General features: G+C 44.8%; 1 protein-coding gene across 2 annotated transcripts; it reads right to left on the bottom strand.

The window, feature by feature from the left end:
- Positions 1 to 3,987: 3,987 nt before the first annotated feature.
- Positions 3,988 to 10,139, bottom strand: LOC118087456 (histone H3.3A). 2 transcript variants are annotated; one of them, XM_035120108.2, is made up of 4 exons: positions 10,002 to 10,139; positions 6,083 to 6,238; positions 5,647 to 5,800; positions 3,988 to 4,707 (listed from the first exon to the last, which is right to left on the bottom strand). In XM_035120108.2, the coding sequence occupies exons 2-4, from the start codon at positions 6,208 to 6,210 to the stop codon at positions 4,579 to 4,581; spliced, it is 411 nt and encodes a 136-aa protein (XP_034975999.1). In that variant the 5' UTR covers positions 6,211 to 6,238; positions 10,002 to 10,139; the 3' UTR covers positions 3,988 to 4,578. The 2 variants fall into 2 exon arrangements, with proteins under 2 accessions (XP_034975999.1, XP_034975998.1); XM_035120107.2 differs by having other exon boundaries at positions 6,083 to 6,241; positions 10,002 to 10,134.
- Between the last annotated feature and the right edge of the window lie 5,259 nt (positions 10,140 to 15,398).

Raw genomic sequence — 15,398 nt, 5'->3', positions numbered from 1 at the left:
ATGCCTCAAGGCCTTCCCCAAAAATCAACACCAACTTTCTGTGGTCGTTGTGCCAATTCTCTTGAGGTCACATCCACAGAATACATTTTAAATCACTCTTATGTCACTTAAGCATCCGTGGCTTTGTTGGAAATTAAAATATATTGGGGTGGGGGTGGGGATACCAGTCATGACTTCTCCCAGAGAATCCTGGGAACTAAGCGAGGATTATCTTGACTTGATGGCCTCTGACAGGTTCACATTAAATTTAGCATGGTTGCCACATGGGCCCAGCCCTGCGCCGACCAATTTTAGCTGCCTTAATAAGTATTAGGCGTCTGGCATCTCAAGCAGGGTTAATTTTGACAGGCGGGTGGGCACAGCCAAGGACAGGTTGGCTTTCCACTCCAAAAATACAGTCTCAAATCTTTGTTGGAGCTGGAACAAAAGCAGTGTTCACTAATGGTTAAAGCTGGGCTAATTGGAAGAAAAACTGCGGGTAAAACCTCAGAGTCCAAGGCTGCAATCCTAGCTTCACTTACCTTGTGAAATTCAATAGGACTTGCTTCACGGTAGACATGTTTAGGATTTTGCTGTTAAGGAGACGCTGGCTAGATTGCTTGTTGGGTAGGCAGGAAACAGGGTCATAAGGGGGGAAACATAGGGGAAAAAGGCTTGAAGAACAAAGATCTCTGGCTTACTGCATTACAAGGCCTAGGGCAGGGAGGGATAACCTTTTTGTCAAGGGCCGCATTCGCTCGGGGGTTATCTGTTGAGGGCTACATGCCAGGTGGAGAACTGAGCTAGTGGAGGTAGAGTCAGAGACAAATTAGCTCATTTTGGAATAAAATAAAGACAGCTCTGCTGCAAGTCTTGCCCTCGCGGCAAATTAAAATTAGAATTACAGTAATAGAATTCCCAAACCTCTTCTGGAGTATTTGGAAATAATCCCTTCTGAGTTTTATGGGGCTACTCTCAAGTAAGATGATTTTGTGTGTCTGTGTGCAGCAGACCCGATAACAGCTACTGGAAAGCAAGTGAAAGCAATTCCTTTCTGACTTTAGTGTACTCTACAGAAGCCTACCAATTTGTTCACAGATAGCCGACAGGGAAGGCTTTGCTCCCCAAACTGTACAACCAGGAAGAACTAGGATACTGCTCTGAAACTGCATGGGCTGATGGGAGCAGGGACATATTTCAAAGCCAAGAAAAACAAAGAGGAAATTAGCAGGAGAGAGGGAACTCTGATGAAGTGGGGGCTGTTTGAGGTGTCAGGGGCCACATAAAGTGAGGCTGGGGGCCAGCAGCTGGTCACCCACCTGTAGCCTATGGAGTGGAGGAATTGCACATTAATAGCATCCAGACAAAGGACAATTAGAAGCTTGTGGATATAGGGTGACTCGTTTTAAGAGATGCCAAGCAGGGAGAATTTCTCAGGAATCTAGTGGAAAGCTCACCCGTTTCTCAGGGTGAGACACTATAGCGGTCTTCTCAGCCTTGGGTTCCTGGACTACAACTCCCATCATTCCTAGCCAGCACGGCCAGTGGTCAGGGTTGATGGGAGTTGTAGTTTAACATCATACAGGTACCTAAGCTTGAGAAAGGCTGCCTCTTGAACTCACAGCAATCTGCCACAAGCAGAGAGTAGTCACAGGATGGCACCTTCCAGCCACCACATCTAGGCAGGAGATCATCAAGCATGAGTGTCGAAAGTGAGGGTCTTTCCTTTGTACAGTAGGCCACCTTTAAACCCCACATGTAAGTGAAAGGTATGTGGACATACATCCCTCTCCTTGAAGGCAGGCAAGAGGCATTAACACAGTTGAAGGACACAATCCATCCAGCCATAAACACTCAAGGAGGTGGAAGAAGGCTGGTGCAGCACTGGCAGAAGCCTGAAAGGCTGTATTTGGCTTCAGGACCCAAGGCTCTCCAGCCCATCCTGCAGTTTTTGTGAAGGAAGGCATTTTCCCATATATATTTATTTATTCGCTTTACACATTGTCTTATTGCCAAGGCACCCAAGGTGGTTTACAGCTTTGCCATTCTGCCATTCTCCCACCCACTTGCTGGCAGAGAGCAACACAGAAATAATCCCTGCCTTCCTTCTTGCCCAGCAGAATGGTGTCCTCAGGCCCTGGTTTGGGGCACATTCTGACCAAAGCAAGTCCTGATGGTGTCTTTGCCTCCCTCCCTCCCTCCCGGGAAGAAAGAAACCTGCTTGTTCATTAAGATTGCTGGAAGTTCTCCTGATGGTGGTACCATTAGCTGAGTCAGGATACATGGGGTAGTGCCTCTGCCCTTCAGAAATAAGGCAGGTGCAAACTGTGATACACCTTAGTCACCTGCTTAAGGCCTGCTTTCGTAGGCTTTATTAGCAAGCTTGGAATATACACTTCTCCTTCTCGTGGGCAGGATTTTATCTTACTGCATTTTGTGACCTGCTCCGGTATCATTCACATGAAGAGTGGCATAGATTTTAAAATGAATACTTCAACTAAACTAATGGGCGGTTTCTACAAAAACCTGCTGCTCAATTAACCAGGGGCACTCACCTTGTTAAAAGCATCTTCCAGCATGCAGGTGAAACCACCCAGGTCCACTTTCCATTGCAGAGTTTATACAGAACTACATAGTTCTTCAAATACATTGTCAACTTCACAGTCGTAAACAATGTCCCGGCATTTCTGCCACTATTTACACTAGAGCTTTTATTTGTTAAAGAAGCAGCACCTGGGACAATTTTTTTTTTCCAAAAAACCTATTCATTTTTGCCATTAGGGAGTTTTTTTTTTAATCACACCCAATGGAGTAAAAAAAAAAGCCTCATGCAATTTTTTTCAAACAAACAAACCTTCCTTGGAGGATTTTAAGCAAAGGTTGGATGGCCATCTGTCATGGATGCTTTAGCTGAGTTTCCTGCCTTGCAGGGGGTTGGACTAGATGACCCAAGGCGTCCCTTCCGGCTCTACAGTTCTATGATTCTATAGATCAAGGGAAGCAGGTTAAAATGCCCTTCCCTTCCGATTCAACACACACAGCTTGGTTTAGGACATCCTTCTACCCCGAGATACACAGATGTATCAGGGTAGCAAAGTGGCTCCCCCCAAAAAATCCTATGTAAATTTATTAGTTTCTGTTAAGTAAGGTTAACTCAATCAAAAGGATTTTAATGAATTGACTTTAGACTGCAATTTAACCCCAAACACAAGGTAGGGTTTGTATTCAGGATAGCGTTATCAACTTTTTCTAATGTCATCAGAACTGGGCCTGTAACAGCAGCTAAATAGAATCCCCCCCCCTAACAATGATAATCATGCCAGGAAAAGGTTCGCTTCCTAAATTACTGTACTCTTTTGAGGGACCGAGGCTGCAATCTTAACCCCGTTTGCCTGCAGTAGGACTCGCTTCTCACTAGGCAAGGTTAGGGTGGTGCTGTAAGCTATGAGCCAAGTGTTCATGGTTCAAATGTCACCACTGCTACGAATGCAAGCCACTCTTCCCTTAGCCTCAGATCTGCAATACAAGTACAGTAGTACCTCAGTTTACAAACTGAATCCATTCCGGAAGTCCGTTCTAAAACTGAAACCATTCTTAAACTGAGGCGTGCTTTCCCTAATGAGGCCTCCTGCCGCTGGTATCTTCCACCGTTCGGCTTCCGTTTTTAGACCGAGGTAAAGTTCGCAAACCGGGACACTACTTCCAGTTTTGCGCAGTTCGTAAACCGAATAGTTCGTAAACAGGGCTATTCTTAAACTGAGGTACCACTGTATATGGTAATAATGGCCTATCCTTCAAAGAGCTTACCAAGACAAGGTACGGGAAGTGCTCTGTACATTCAAAGAGGTGCTGTATGAATATTACTGGCAACCCATATGCTGGCACTTTTTGGCTTTTTAAATTTTTCAACAGCACTGCAAACCACAGGGTAGTCTCGCTTTCTGTGAAAGTGGGATCTGGCAAGGTCTCCCACAAACCACCATTAAGTAAAAATTAAGGAAGCAAATATGTTGTCATTCAACATTTATTTTTTATTTTTTACTGTCTCAAGATGAGTAGTCCCTATTGGTACAAAGGTCAGAGTCACAGACACAAGACACATGGAAAATAAGGGGGGGGGGGTTAGAAAGCACTCCTTGCCTAGATAAAGATAAAAAAGACTAACAAAAGAAAAAGAGTGTAGTGTTCTTTGCAGATATTTTACAGACCGAAGACCAAAAGCTCTTTATCATTGAAATGCCTATTATCTACTTAAAGTTGTGTGTACAAAACCAGATATTTCAAAAGTGTCCCCTGTTGGGTTTTAATTTATTTTTTTGCAATTCTGAAAAAAAATTACAAAAAACAACATCCAGAAGTCTTGCAGGTTTCAAAGGATTTTTTTTTGCTTGTACATGATGAATAGGAATCAAGTCTCCCAATCTTGGAGAGGTAATACAATAGATTATCTAACATTTTCTCACATGTCCTAGCCACTACAAACAGGAGTAGGAGGGGGGGGGGAAATAAACCTGGAGTGTATTCTAAGTACACTGCACAAGCAGGGGTGGGGCTGCCTGGGGAGGGGCATAAATGTTAGAAGGGGGAGGGGAGGAGAACTTAAGCCCTTTCGCCACGGATGCGGCGAGCCAGCTGTATGTCTTTTGGCATGATGGTGACCCGCTTGGCATGGATGGCACACAGGTTGGTGTCCTCAAACAGACCCACAAGATACGCCTCGCTGGCTTCCTATTGAGACAATGAAATTCAAAAACAGAGTAAAAATAATGGAGCTGCTTTGTAGGGAGCAGTTTTGAAATGTGCAAGCGTGGACGGGGGGCGGATACAAAATGGAGCAGCCAAAAGGGGCGGGAGAGAAATATTGAGAACAACTTATTCACACCCCAAGCTCCCAGGAGGAGGAGACGCTGCCACACTCTTATCTCAATTTCATCTTTGACAGCGACACCTTCTTTTTAAAGAAGTGGAAGTACCTCACTTGCTATGGCAGCAGCTGTTCCTCACTTATCGTACTTTTGAGCACAGATGGTTGCTGCCAGAGCAAGCATGACCTCCAAAGGAGGAGGAGGAGGAGGAGGAGGAGGAGGAGGAAGACTGGAAGGGAGGGTGTGACGGCGCCTGCTCATTTCTCTTCTCCAAGGCTGCCTCAGCCCATCTAATAGTTTCAACAGTGGCGGGGAACCTGTGGCTCCCCTGATGTTGTTGAACTACAACTCCCATCATCCTTGGCCACGTTGGCTGCAGCTGATGGGAGCTGGGCGCCCAAGAGCATCTGAATCAGCACAGGTTCCCCACCCCCTCTTTATCAACCGAGCTGCAATAAAGGCAGAAAGCACCTCTCCAAACCCCAGCACAGCAGAAAGATGCACAACACCACCACCCCCCCAACAACTCTGCTCAGGCACAAGTCTCCAGCTCACATCTAGCATGTCCAATGGATGCTAGATGCAGCTTATGAATTTAGAAGGTGACAACAGCGGAGGTGTTTCAAGAAATATCAAGCAGCTCAAGAGAACAGTCTGAGGGCATGTGACACAGCTTGTGCTGCAAAAAGCAAGCAGGGTTTCTTTTTGGCCTTTAAACTCCCAGAAAGGAGCAGCCCTCTGGAACCAGATACTAGTCTTCAGGACGAAGAAGGGAGAGGCAACAAGGAGACGAGGCACAAACCTGCAGAGCTCCGATGGCAGCACTCTGGAACCGCAGGTCTGTCTTGAAGTCCTGAGCGATTTCACGAACCAGGCGCTGGAATGGCAACTTGCGGATCAGCAATTCTGTGGATTTCTGGTACCGCCGGATCTCTCGCAGTGCCACAGTGCCAGGCCTGGGAGAAATTATAGGGAAATAGTTGTCATCTCCCTCCAACCTTGCTAACACAGCTAGAAGTCATGAGGATGGAGGGAAACAGGGTACAGAAACTGAGCAGCAACCCCCTCCTTCCCAAATCCCCAGCACCATGACAACTTTGGAGAGCAGTTTTACTTGATGCTAGGGGCTGACCAGATTGTAGGCTTGAGAGCAGTTGCCTGGCTTCTCTGTGCCCCTCACACCACCCTGTACTGGTGGTCAAAAAACTGAGCTGCTATCAAGTGTCTGTTCCAAATACCTGTAACGGTGAGGTTTCTTCACTCCACCAGTGGACGGTGCACTTTTCCGGGCGGCTTTGGTGGCCAGCTGCTTTCGAGGAGCTTTCCCGCCAGTGGATTTACGGGCAGTCTGCTTAGTACGGGCCATCCTGGGTGGTCCTTAAGCTGCAAGAAACCTGCTAAGGGAATGGAGTGCAGCTGAGTTTATGGGGAAACGGGGACCCCTTTGAAAGCTCTGTGTCCAATTTGCACTGTAAGGTACTACACACTAGCAACTCTGGGGCCTTGGGCTCAGTTTACAAACCCCATTTCATGGTAAAAGCATCTATGAACAGAATATATTTATAAAAAGGGGGGAGGGAACCTCTAGATTTTCAATGAACATTCCCCGAAACCAGAAAGCACAACCCTGTCAATTACAGAAGCTAGGTTTTAGAAGGAACCTAATGGGTTATCCATAGCAGCACCCCAGAACAACCACCTGCTGTATATATATGACTCCTCAATTTTGTCCAAAAGCTTGATGCATCATCTTTATGCATAGCTTCTTTAAGCAATTCAGCTGCCTTATTCAGCTTCCTGAACCAATTCAGTTTGGCTATCAAGCCGTCACAGTGGACAGCATCAAGAGAACTGCTGAAGCTTTACAGATGGACACATGACATGCCGAGCCCTGCTTTCTCTGGAAACTTATTTCAACACCCGATAAAGTCCTAAAATTAAAACATTTACATGATGCATTACCTATATCTACTTTTTTTGTCATTTTATCTGAGGCACACCTGCATTTAACAGTTTGAAGAGCAGGAGCCCAAAGTTCACTTGCACAGAAAGATGAAGTGCGCGACAAACAAACTTTTACACTAGCAGTAAAGTAGTTCATGCTGTCTACACCGACACCACAGTAGGAAGTGAACTACTCCTGTTTACTTGTATCTGCACCTACAGAGATTAATTACTTCAGTGAGGGAAAGAAAAAGCCCTTCCAGGAGCGCAAGTTGTTTTTCTTCTGATCAGAAATCACTTAAGTCAGCAGAGTCTGGCATTATACACGGGGACATGCAAAAAAAGGGTCTAATAAAAGAATGTGTCTCAGCTCCACAATATATTCCCTCCATTTCACCCTTTCTGTCATACACGCTGCTCCACAGACTTTTCCCTCTTCTCCTCCCCCTTAAAAAAATTAAGCAGGCATCAGCTAACATAAGACTGCAATCCTATACTTGGAAGTAAGTCTCATGGAACTCAATCAATCTTACTTCTGAGAATGCACAGATAGGCTTACAAGGTAAAAACCAGAAGGCCCAAGAAATGCATGTGCCATATTTTAATACAGAGAATTACTTTAATACAGAGCATTAATTTCCAGAGGGATTAATTCCCAGAGGTCTGTTGCAGCAAAACAATAATCTTGTGGCACCCTAAAGGCTTATGGTTGCAGCCATTGCTAGTCCTACTCAGAGTAGGCTCAATGAAATTAATGGATATGACTAACATGGGTTTATTATTTACAGGTAGGTAGCCGTGTTGGTCCGACGTAGTCGAAACAAAAAATAAATTAAAAATTCCTTCCAGTAACACCTTAGAGACCAACTAAGTTTGTCATTGGTATGAGCTTTTGCGTGCATGCACACGTATCTGAAGAAGTGTGCCTGCACACGAAAGCTCATACCAATGACAAACTTAGTTGGTCTCTAAGGTGCTACTGGAAGGAATTTTTATTATTATTATGGGTTTATTATTTCTTAGGTACCTTATTCATATGATTGCAAGCTGTTTCAAATTGTTTTTAATATTGTGTTTTAATTGGTGTAACCTGCCCTTGGACCTGAGAGTGAAGGGCAGGTAATAAACTATAATAATAATGAATTTTAATCGGTCTACTCTGGGTGGAACTTACTTGGATACAACTCTTTAAAATTATGATGGCAGAAACTTTCATGGCATTAGAATTCACTTTATTAGATGCAGTAACTTTTCCCAGTAGGAAAAGGTCAGAGAAAAGTCAGCAGAAAAACAACTTAAGACAATACTTCCTAGCTTCCTAATTCTGGGAGAGAGTAAAAACTAGCAAGGATGCAGTATTGGAGAGGGAAACACTGTATGATCAGACTAATAAAAGGGCAGATGGTATTCTAGTCCACAGTAATGGCTCTGAATCAGAATCTGGTTCTGTAACATTGTTGGCATTCATTGTTCCACAATGAACAATTACTGGGTGTGAGAATGTGGATGATTTGTAGAAGCCATGCTTCCTTGCTCATACTGTATCTCAGTTCTATTCTGGATTCAAAACTCTACCTTCACTGCTAGCAATAAAAAGTACTGTAATATCAAACATGCTGAGTTCAGAGAGCTTCCTAAACTATCTCCAGTATTTGTAAAGCAATCTCACAAATATAAATTAAGACCACAAAACAACATAAAAACCTTAACAACAACCAATGTTACAATATTTTTATAGTTCTACATTCTCTAGGGTGAAAAAACTACTATCAAAATGCACAAGCAAATTTATAGTTTTTTAATTTCTAAAATACCTGAGGGGTGGAGAACCTAGGCGAACCAACTGTTTCACCTTCAAGTGTGTGTGTGTGTGTGTGTGTGTGAGAGAGAGAGAGAGAGAGAGAGAGAGAGAGAGAACAGTATTGTGTAAACAGCAGTGAGAGAGCACTGCACCTGGCTCACAGTGGAAACCAGCAAGGCTTGCTTTTAAGTAAACCTGCTCAGGATTGCACCATATCGACACCGCCCCCCCCCCAGCAAAAAAAAAAAATACTTCCATTACAACTCACAAACTGCTTTAAAATCCTAGACACATACTGCATCTAGAGACCAAGCCTTATGAGGAATCCTGGAAAAGGAGACTGAGAAGAGATTCTATAGCCATCTTCAAATATATTAAGGGCTGCTTCATGGAAGATGAAGCAAGCTTGCTATCTCCTGCTCTGGATGGCAGGACTCCAGCCAATGGCATGAAGTTAAATAAGAAAGGAGATTTCAACTAAACATCAGGAAGAACTTTCTAACAGTAAGAGCAGTTCGACAGTGGAACAGTCACCCCCTGGCCTGGATGAGGGCAGACAGAGATTGGTGGGGCAGTTCCCCAATCGCCCTAAATGGGCCAGTCTCTACAGCTGGTTCTATAAAACCTAGAAAACCAGAGTTAGCAGCAAGGCCAAAGAAAAGGAAACGCCTGTCCTCATTAGGTGGTCCTGGCAAATAGAAGAGGCAGTTGCCATGGTAACCACAGCCCCCCACATCCCGTACTGGTGGGTGGGGAGCACGGGCAGCAACAACATTAGGAAAGCGGGGGGGGGTTGTTTGTTCACGGGGAGGGGCTGCGATGACCTCTGGGAACTGGAAGCATTGGGGCGGCTACATGGCCAGGACACCTGGGGAACACCTATGAACCACACCGCAAATGGACTACCCGCCCCAGGAGCCTTTGCGGAGAACGCTTCCTCGTATTGGCTGCCCGGAGTCAGGTGGCACAAAAGCACTCCCCGTCTCCACACCCGCAGGCCACAGAAGCCTTTCTTCCCGACTGGCCAGCGCGCGGCCGGCCAATTGGTTTGTAACCCGGGAGAGCAAAAGGGGGAGGGGGAGGGCACAGATTCTCCGAAAAATGCTCCTCGGCGATTGACACCGGCTGCCGACCAATCCCATCCCGAGCTCCCTCAAGAGTTTCGGGCCTATCAGCGAAGCGGTCGTCACCCTCGCTCTTTCAGCCAATAGGCGGCGAGATGCAGACGGAAGGCGGGACTTGGCGTATAAGCGTTGGCGTGTGGGGGGGGAGAGAAATGAAGGAGCGAAGGCATCGCCTCAGACGACCTCGGTTTCCAGTTGGCCCCCCTTTTCTTCCCTCCCCCACCCAACAGGACAAGAGCGCGCGGGAAGCGGGGTTCGGGCGGCGGCCCCTCGCGGCGTTTTCGTTACCTGAGCTGTACGCCTCGCGCTTCAGCGGCCGTTGGTGCCGTTTGGTCGTCCCGTGGCGGCGCTCGCGCTGCTCTCCGCTCCCTTCCCGCTTTTCCCGCCAGCCCCAACAGAAAATGGCGGGTTCCAGGGCCAGGCTATTTAACCATCATGCAACGGGGCTGGAGCGGGGTGGGGGAGGGGGAGGGAACGGGTGGAAGAAGCGGCGGGTCGGCTGAGGTGAACGAGGCTCCTCGGGAGCCATCTTGCGCGCCTTGTCAACGCCTCAGCTAGGCCCTCTCCGCCTCTGCTCCCGCACGGAGAGCCCGAGAGAGAGAAAGCCATGAAACGCCAGGGTTTCATTTCACATAATCGCAACAGTTGCTCTCTCCACAAATATCTAGCCGTCGTTTGAAAGAAGCTGCTCTGGGGCAGACGATAGACACTAAATTGTGGCAAAAGCAATGTGTTTTAATGGAGCTCTGCCCAGCCAAGCCATGCTCCATTCTTAAAGGAGAATGGCCGGTTTACATGAGAGTCGAACTCAGTCTCGCATGTGGTTCTGAAATAATCGCCTCAACGCGTTTTGTAACAAAAAATCAGCACACCTGTAATAATATCAAATGAATGCGAACTTAAGTTGCGCAGAATTAGGCCTACGTGAATCATGTCAACAGCAACTTAAAATATTTTTTGTTGCAGCATGGCTAAGTGATCACCTTGTTCGCAATCATCGTCCTGATCTCAAATCAGAATTGATTTCCATAGGATCCTCACCACAGATTCCATGGAATCCTAAATGGATTCTGTGCCATGTGGCAAGTGAGACTTAAAATTGCACACTAGTGAACTTACCATATGTAATTGGACATCATGTTTCCTTGGTACTTTTAGGTCAGTGGTAGGCAATTCAAATCTTTTGTTGCTGTCTGTTCTAGTCCTTGTTAACTACTGTACTGGATTTGCTTTTAGGTGAACATGGATAGAAACAGGCAAGGGTGGCTGCAATTCTAAGAGTGTATACTAGGGAGTACAATAAGTCCCATCAGGACTTAGACCTGCTTAAAAACACCTAGGACTGAATTACACAGCAAACACTTATTTATGGGTTAGAAGGCAACTATGAAAAGAGGCCGTTGTTTTGTGAAAAACTCAACAGAAAACACAGCTTGATTCTTTACATTAAATGCACACACACTTCATTGGAAAAACAAAAACTATGGGACTCTAAGTGTACTGTTTGACAGCAGTTTCCCTAACAGCAGAGGGGGAAGAGTGGTGGGTCTCAGATGGTTTTGGTCTGGACTTGGTTTATTGTGGGGGGGAATTCACATTTTTTTAAAATTAAACTTGTATTCTTCCCTTCCTCCCAAAGAAGCCCAGGACATTAACATTCGCATAAAGAGGTCCGTGCAGTTGAAGTAGCTCGGGAATTCATAGCTTCCATGACAATCATGGGGCTGTCTCAGTTTACATCCAGACCTTCTCATGTTGCAGAACACTCTTGGCTTGGTCTTTTGTCAGTTGGAGGCAGGGAATGGAAACAGGGGGCTCAAGCCCCTAGAACAGTGGTTCCCAACAGGTGGTCCGGGGACCCCCAGGGGTCCGCGAGCTATGCCAGAGGGGTCCGCAAGATGCTATTAGAATAAAAAATATATTAAATATATTTCGTATGATAACAGATTTTTTGTTTTGGCCGCTTCCTGCATGAGCAGAGTCTAGCGCTAAACTAGAATTAGATAGAGGCAGTAGTTCTGCTGTATGCCATTAGGTGGCGCTTTACAAACACTACTGTTTTGCAAAGAGGCAGCGCGCGCATTCTACTAACGCTCACCTCCCCAAGATGCTTTGCGCGCGTCGGCTTCATTTGTGCGCTACTGCGCAGGTACCCTGTCTTCTCCATTCCCCTCCCTCCTCCCTGGCGCACGCTGCCTCTTTGCAAAACAGTAGTGTTTGTAAACAAAGCGTTGTTTTTTGCGGAAGCTACAGTTCGCGTAGTTAAAAATGGACCGTTGGTTAAAAAGTGGTTCATCTCATTAAGAACTGAAAATTAAAACTAACTGTATACTGATGGAGTACTCTGTTGTAACTGTAAAAAACGTATAAATATAAAATATAAAAAGACTCTTAATTTGGCTCTCACTTTTTAATTTTAGGATTAGGAATTAATGGGGGTCCTTGTCACAATAGCGGCTCGATGAGGGGTCCTCGAGAAAATTTTGTTGGGAACCCCTGCCCTAGAAGCTTATATTGTACCCTGTAGGTGGGTTTTTGGCATCAGGGAGATATGCACCAGGTTGTTAGAAAACTCTTCACCCTACCCTATGTGGAGCTTTTCTGAGGGAGAGGAAAAATACTTTCTCTATCCCCCCCTTCCCTATTCTAAAAACATTCCCCAGCCCTCTAGCTTGCAATCTAATGCTTAGGTTTTGAACTGGCTACTAGCAATACTCAATATAATGCATCTGCAATTCTTTCTGCTTCCCCCACTGACCCCCATTCTTGTTTGCAAGCAATCCACAGGCATTTGCATTTAGCAGATTGCAGCATATCACATAGAATCAAAGAATTGTAAAATTGGAAGGGACCCTGAGGATCGTTAGTACAACTGCCTGCAATGCAGGAAACTCAGCTAAAGCATCCATGACAAATGGCAATGTAACCTCTGCTTAAAGACCTCCTAAGGGAGACTGGTCCACTGTCAAATAGCTCTTAATGTCAAAGTCCCCCCCCCCCCGATGGAATCTTCTTATCACATGGATCCATCAATTCGGACCCTACCTGGAGCAGCAGAAAAGATGCTTGTTCCCTCTTCCATGTGACAGCCCTTGAGATAGATGGCTATCATGTCTCCTCTTTTCCGGACTAAACATACCCAGTTCATTCAACCATTCCTCATAAGGCTTGGTTTCCAGACCCTTGATCATCTTGGTCCCCTCCTCTGCACATGTTCCACCTTGCCAACATCCTTATTAAATTTATTGCTACTTGTTGCACGCTTCACACAGAGCAAGGAAATTAAATTGTAAAAACGGGCTAGCTACTGTGCAGAGGATTCTTTTTTAGACGAGGGAGGAAAGACTTGGCAACTTCCCAAGGCAATTCTCCGCCTCAACATTTGCAATGTCTGGTTCAAATATTTTTCATCTAATTTGCGGGTTGAGAGGAGCAATGTTGGACACCTGCCAAATGTCTCAATGTGGAACAGATACTTGGATGAACTCTGGTGGATGTTAGCTGTAAACAGTGAGCAAAACCAAAACTATCAAAAGCCACTGTGGGCCAACAGCAGCAGTAATAAGGGATGGAATTATATAGTGCCACTATTTTCATAAGATATCCACTTAAGCCCCTATTGATCAGTGCAAACTATTCTAAATGAACCCATTAACTCTGCTTTTTTCAGCACAGAACTCTACATAAGGAACAAAGCTGACTAGTTTCCTGCTTTTGCTTGTTTGGAGTTCCTGACGTTGGCCTGAGAATGTTTGGTACGGATTGTTTGTGTCCATTTTAAATTACGAACTGCCCTGAGATTTACAGATGAAGGGCGCTGTACAAATTTATTAATAACAGCTTTCTCCCTCACCCCCGTGACCACCATCTGAAGTTTAGGACACACAGCTCTCTACAGATCGCTGTGAAAAGACCATGTACCGGTACATCTATTGAAACGCCCCTGAACTATATAGTCCATTGTGTTCTCATAACAGCTACTTCTTTTAAATCTAAATGCCATGCTTTGTTTCCCATTTCCATGCTGTGTCTTGTTGGGTCCTAGAACTTTTTCCACATGCCTTATCAAGTCGCCCCCCCATGCCATTCTCTCATGCCATGACTTCCTGTTGAAGTTCAGCGCCTTCTGCACAGCAGCCAGCCCTATACAGAGAACAGTAAACCAGAGGTGACAAACCTACAGCCTTACAGATTTTGTTGGACAACACTTTCCATCTTTTCCAATCACTGGACATGCTGGCTGGGACAGATAGGAGCTGGAATTCAACGGCACCTAGAGGGCCAGATTCCTCATTTCTCCCCTCCCCCCCAGCGTATTTTTTTATTAAATGTTTCAAACATTTTCACAATAATCTCCATAACAATTAAATTGTTTCATAAATTGACTTCCCACCCCACCTCCAGTGTTTTTACTCAAACCTTTTCTACTGTGTTATATCTTTATTACAAAATGTTTCTTTATTACTATTATTTTATCATTTTTCTTCTGCAGCTTTTATTGTGAATCCTGCTTGCAATTTCATTAGACTATATATATATTTTTAAAAATAGTCCACAAAAGGTATTCACAATTCCCCTACACTTCTTGGCAATAGTTTATCCTTGCCCCAACACACTACAAAGGGCTGCACTTGAAACTGTTTCTTTGTGAGGAAGTCAAAGTGCTCAAACCAAGTACCCTGCTTCCCTGTTTCCCTGGAATTTCAGTTTGGTTAAGCAATTTAGGAATGGGATTTTTCCTGTTTTTAAGCAGCAGGGTGCACACAGTCCTATGCATACAGTAACATACCATAATGGTACTACATAACTGAGGAGAGCCACCACCACCTCAACTCAATTCCCAGCTCTCTTGTTATGAAAACAAAAACCAAGAGCAATTTCATTTTGCGAGGCTCTGAAGGAACCACTTAATTCCTGCTTTTTAAGCAGCTTAGTACCCAAGTGATGGCATCCTGTTGGCATAGCAACGGCAGACCAGAGCTTCACATAAGCCAGGGACCTAAGAGCTCTTGCTCAGTATTTAAACTTGAGATTTAGCCCTTAAACATTTTATAATACGGTAGGTACAAATTGTGAGCCAAGATGTGCACCAAGCTGATTAGTGCCCTTTAAAATGAAAATATTTTGGATGAAATATGCACTGGCAAAATCAGTGGGAAGCTTAAATATACCAAACAAGATACAGATAATTTAAGGTGGAGCCCCTCTTGCTCCAGCAGCACTCCATACTCCTGATTTTATTTATAATGCTTCTCAATGTTTCTTCAAACTATAGAAAAAGAGGTCATGTTACTATTTGTAACTACAATTCAATGTTTTTCTGAGGATTACAGCAGATGTCACACATTCATGAAGATTGGAAATCAAATTTCACACATGCCTTAAGGGGAGGGAGAGAAAAGCATTTATTTGCAGAGTTTTATTAATCCCAACAACACTATGGTGATATTGAGCAGTCACTAAATCAACTTCTGGAGGAGTCTTTTGCACTTGGATCTCTTTTCAGAAGAGGGTATACAGGCTACAAGAAGTTACGCTTTCACTTTAAGAGGATGGGAGAAGACAAACTACAAAACCTCAATCACAGGATGAAATGGGCATGGAATACAAGGCAGCCATTCATCCATGGCACTCATATAAGCTCAGCTTTGATCTACGGTGGCTTAAGATCTAATCTGGAAATAA

This window comes from Zootoca vivipara, chromosome 6 (assembly GCF_963506605.1).
Source record: "Zootoca vivipara chromosome 6, rZooViv1.1, whole genome shotgun sequence".
Lineage (NCBI taxonomy): Eukaryota > Metazoa > Chordata > Lepidosauria > Squamata > Lacertidae > Zootoca > Zootoca vivipara.
This window is presented reverse-complemented; position numbering and strand designations above follow the sequence as displayed.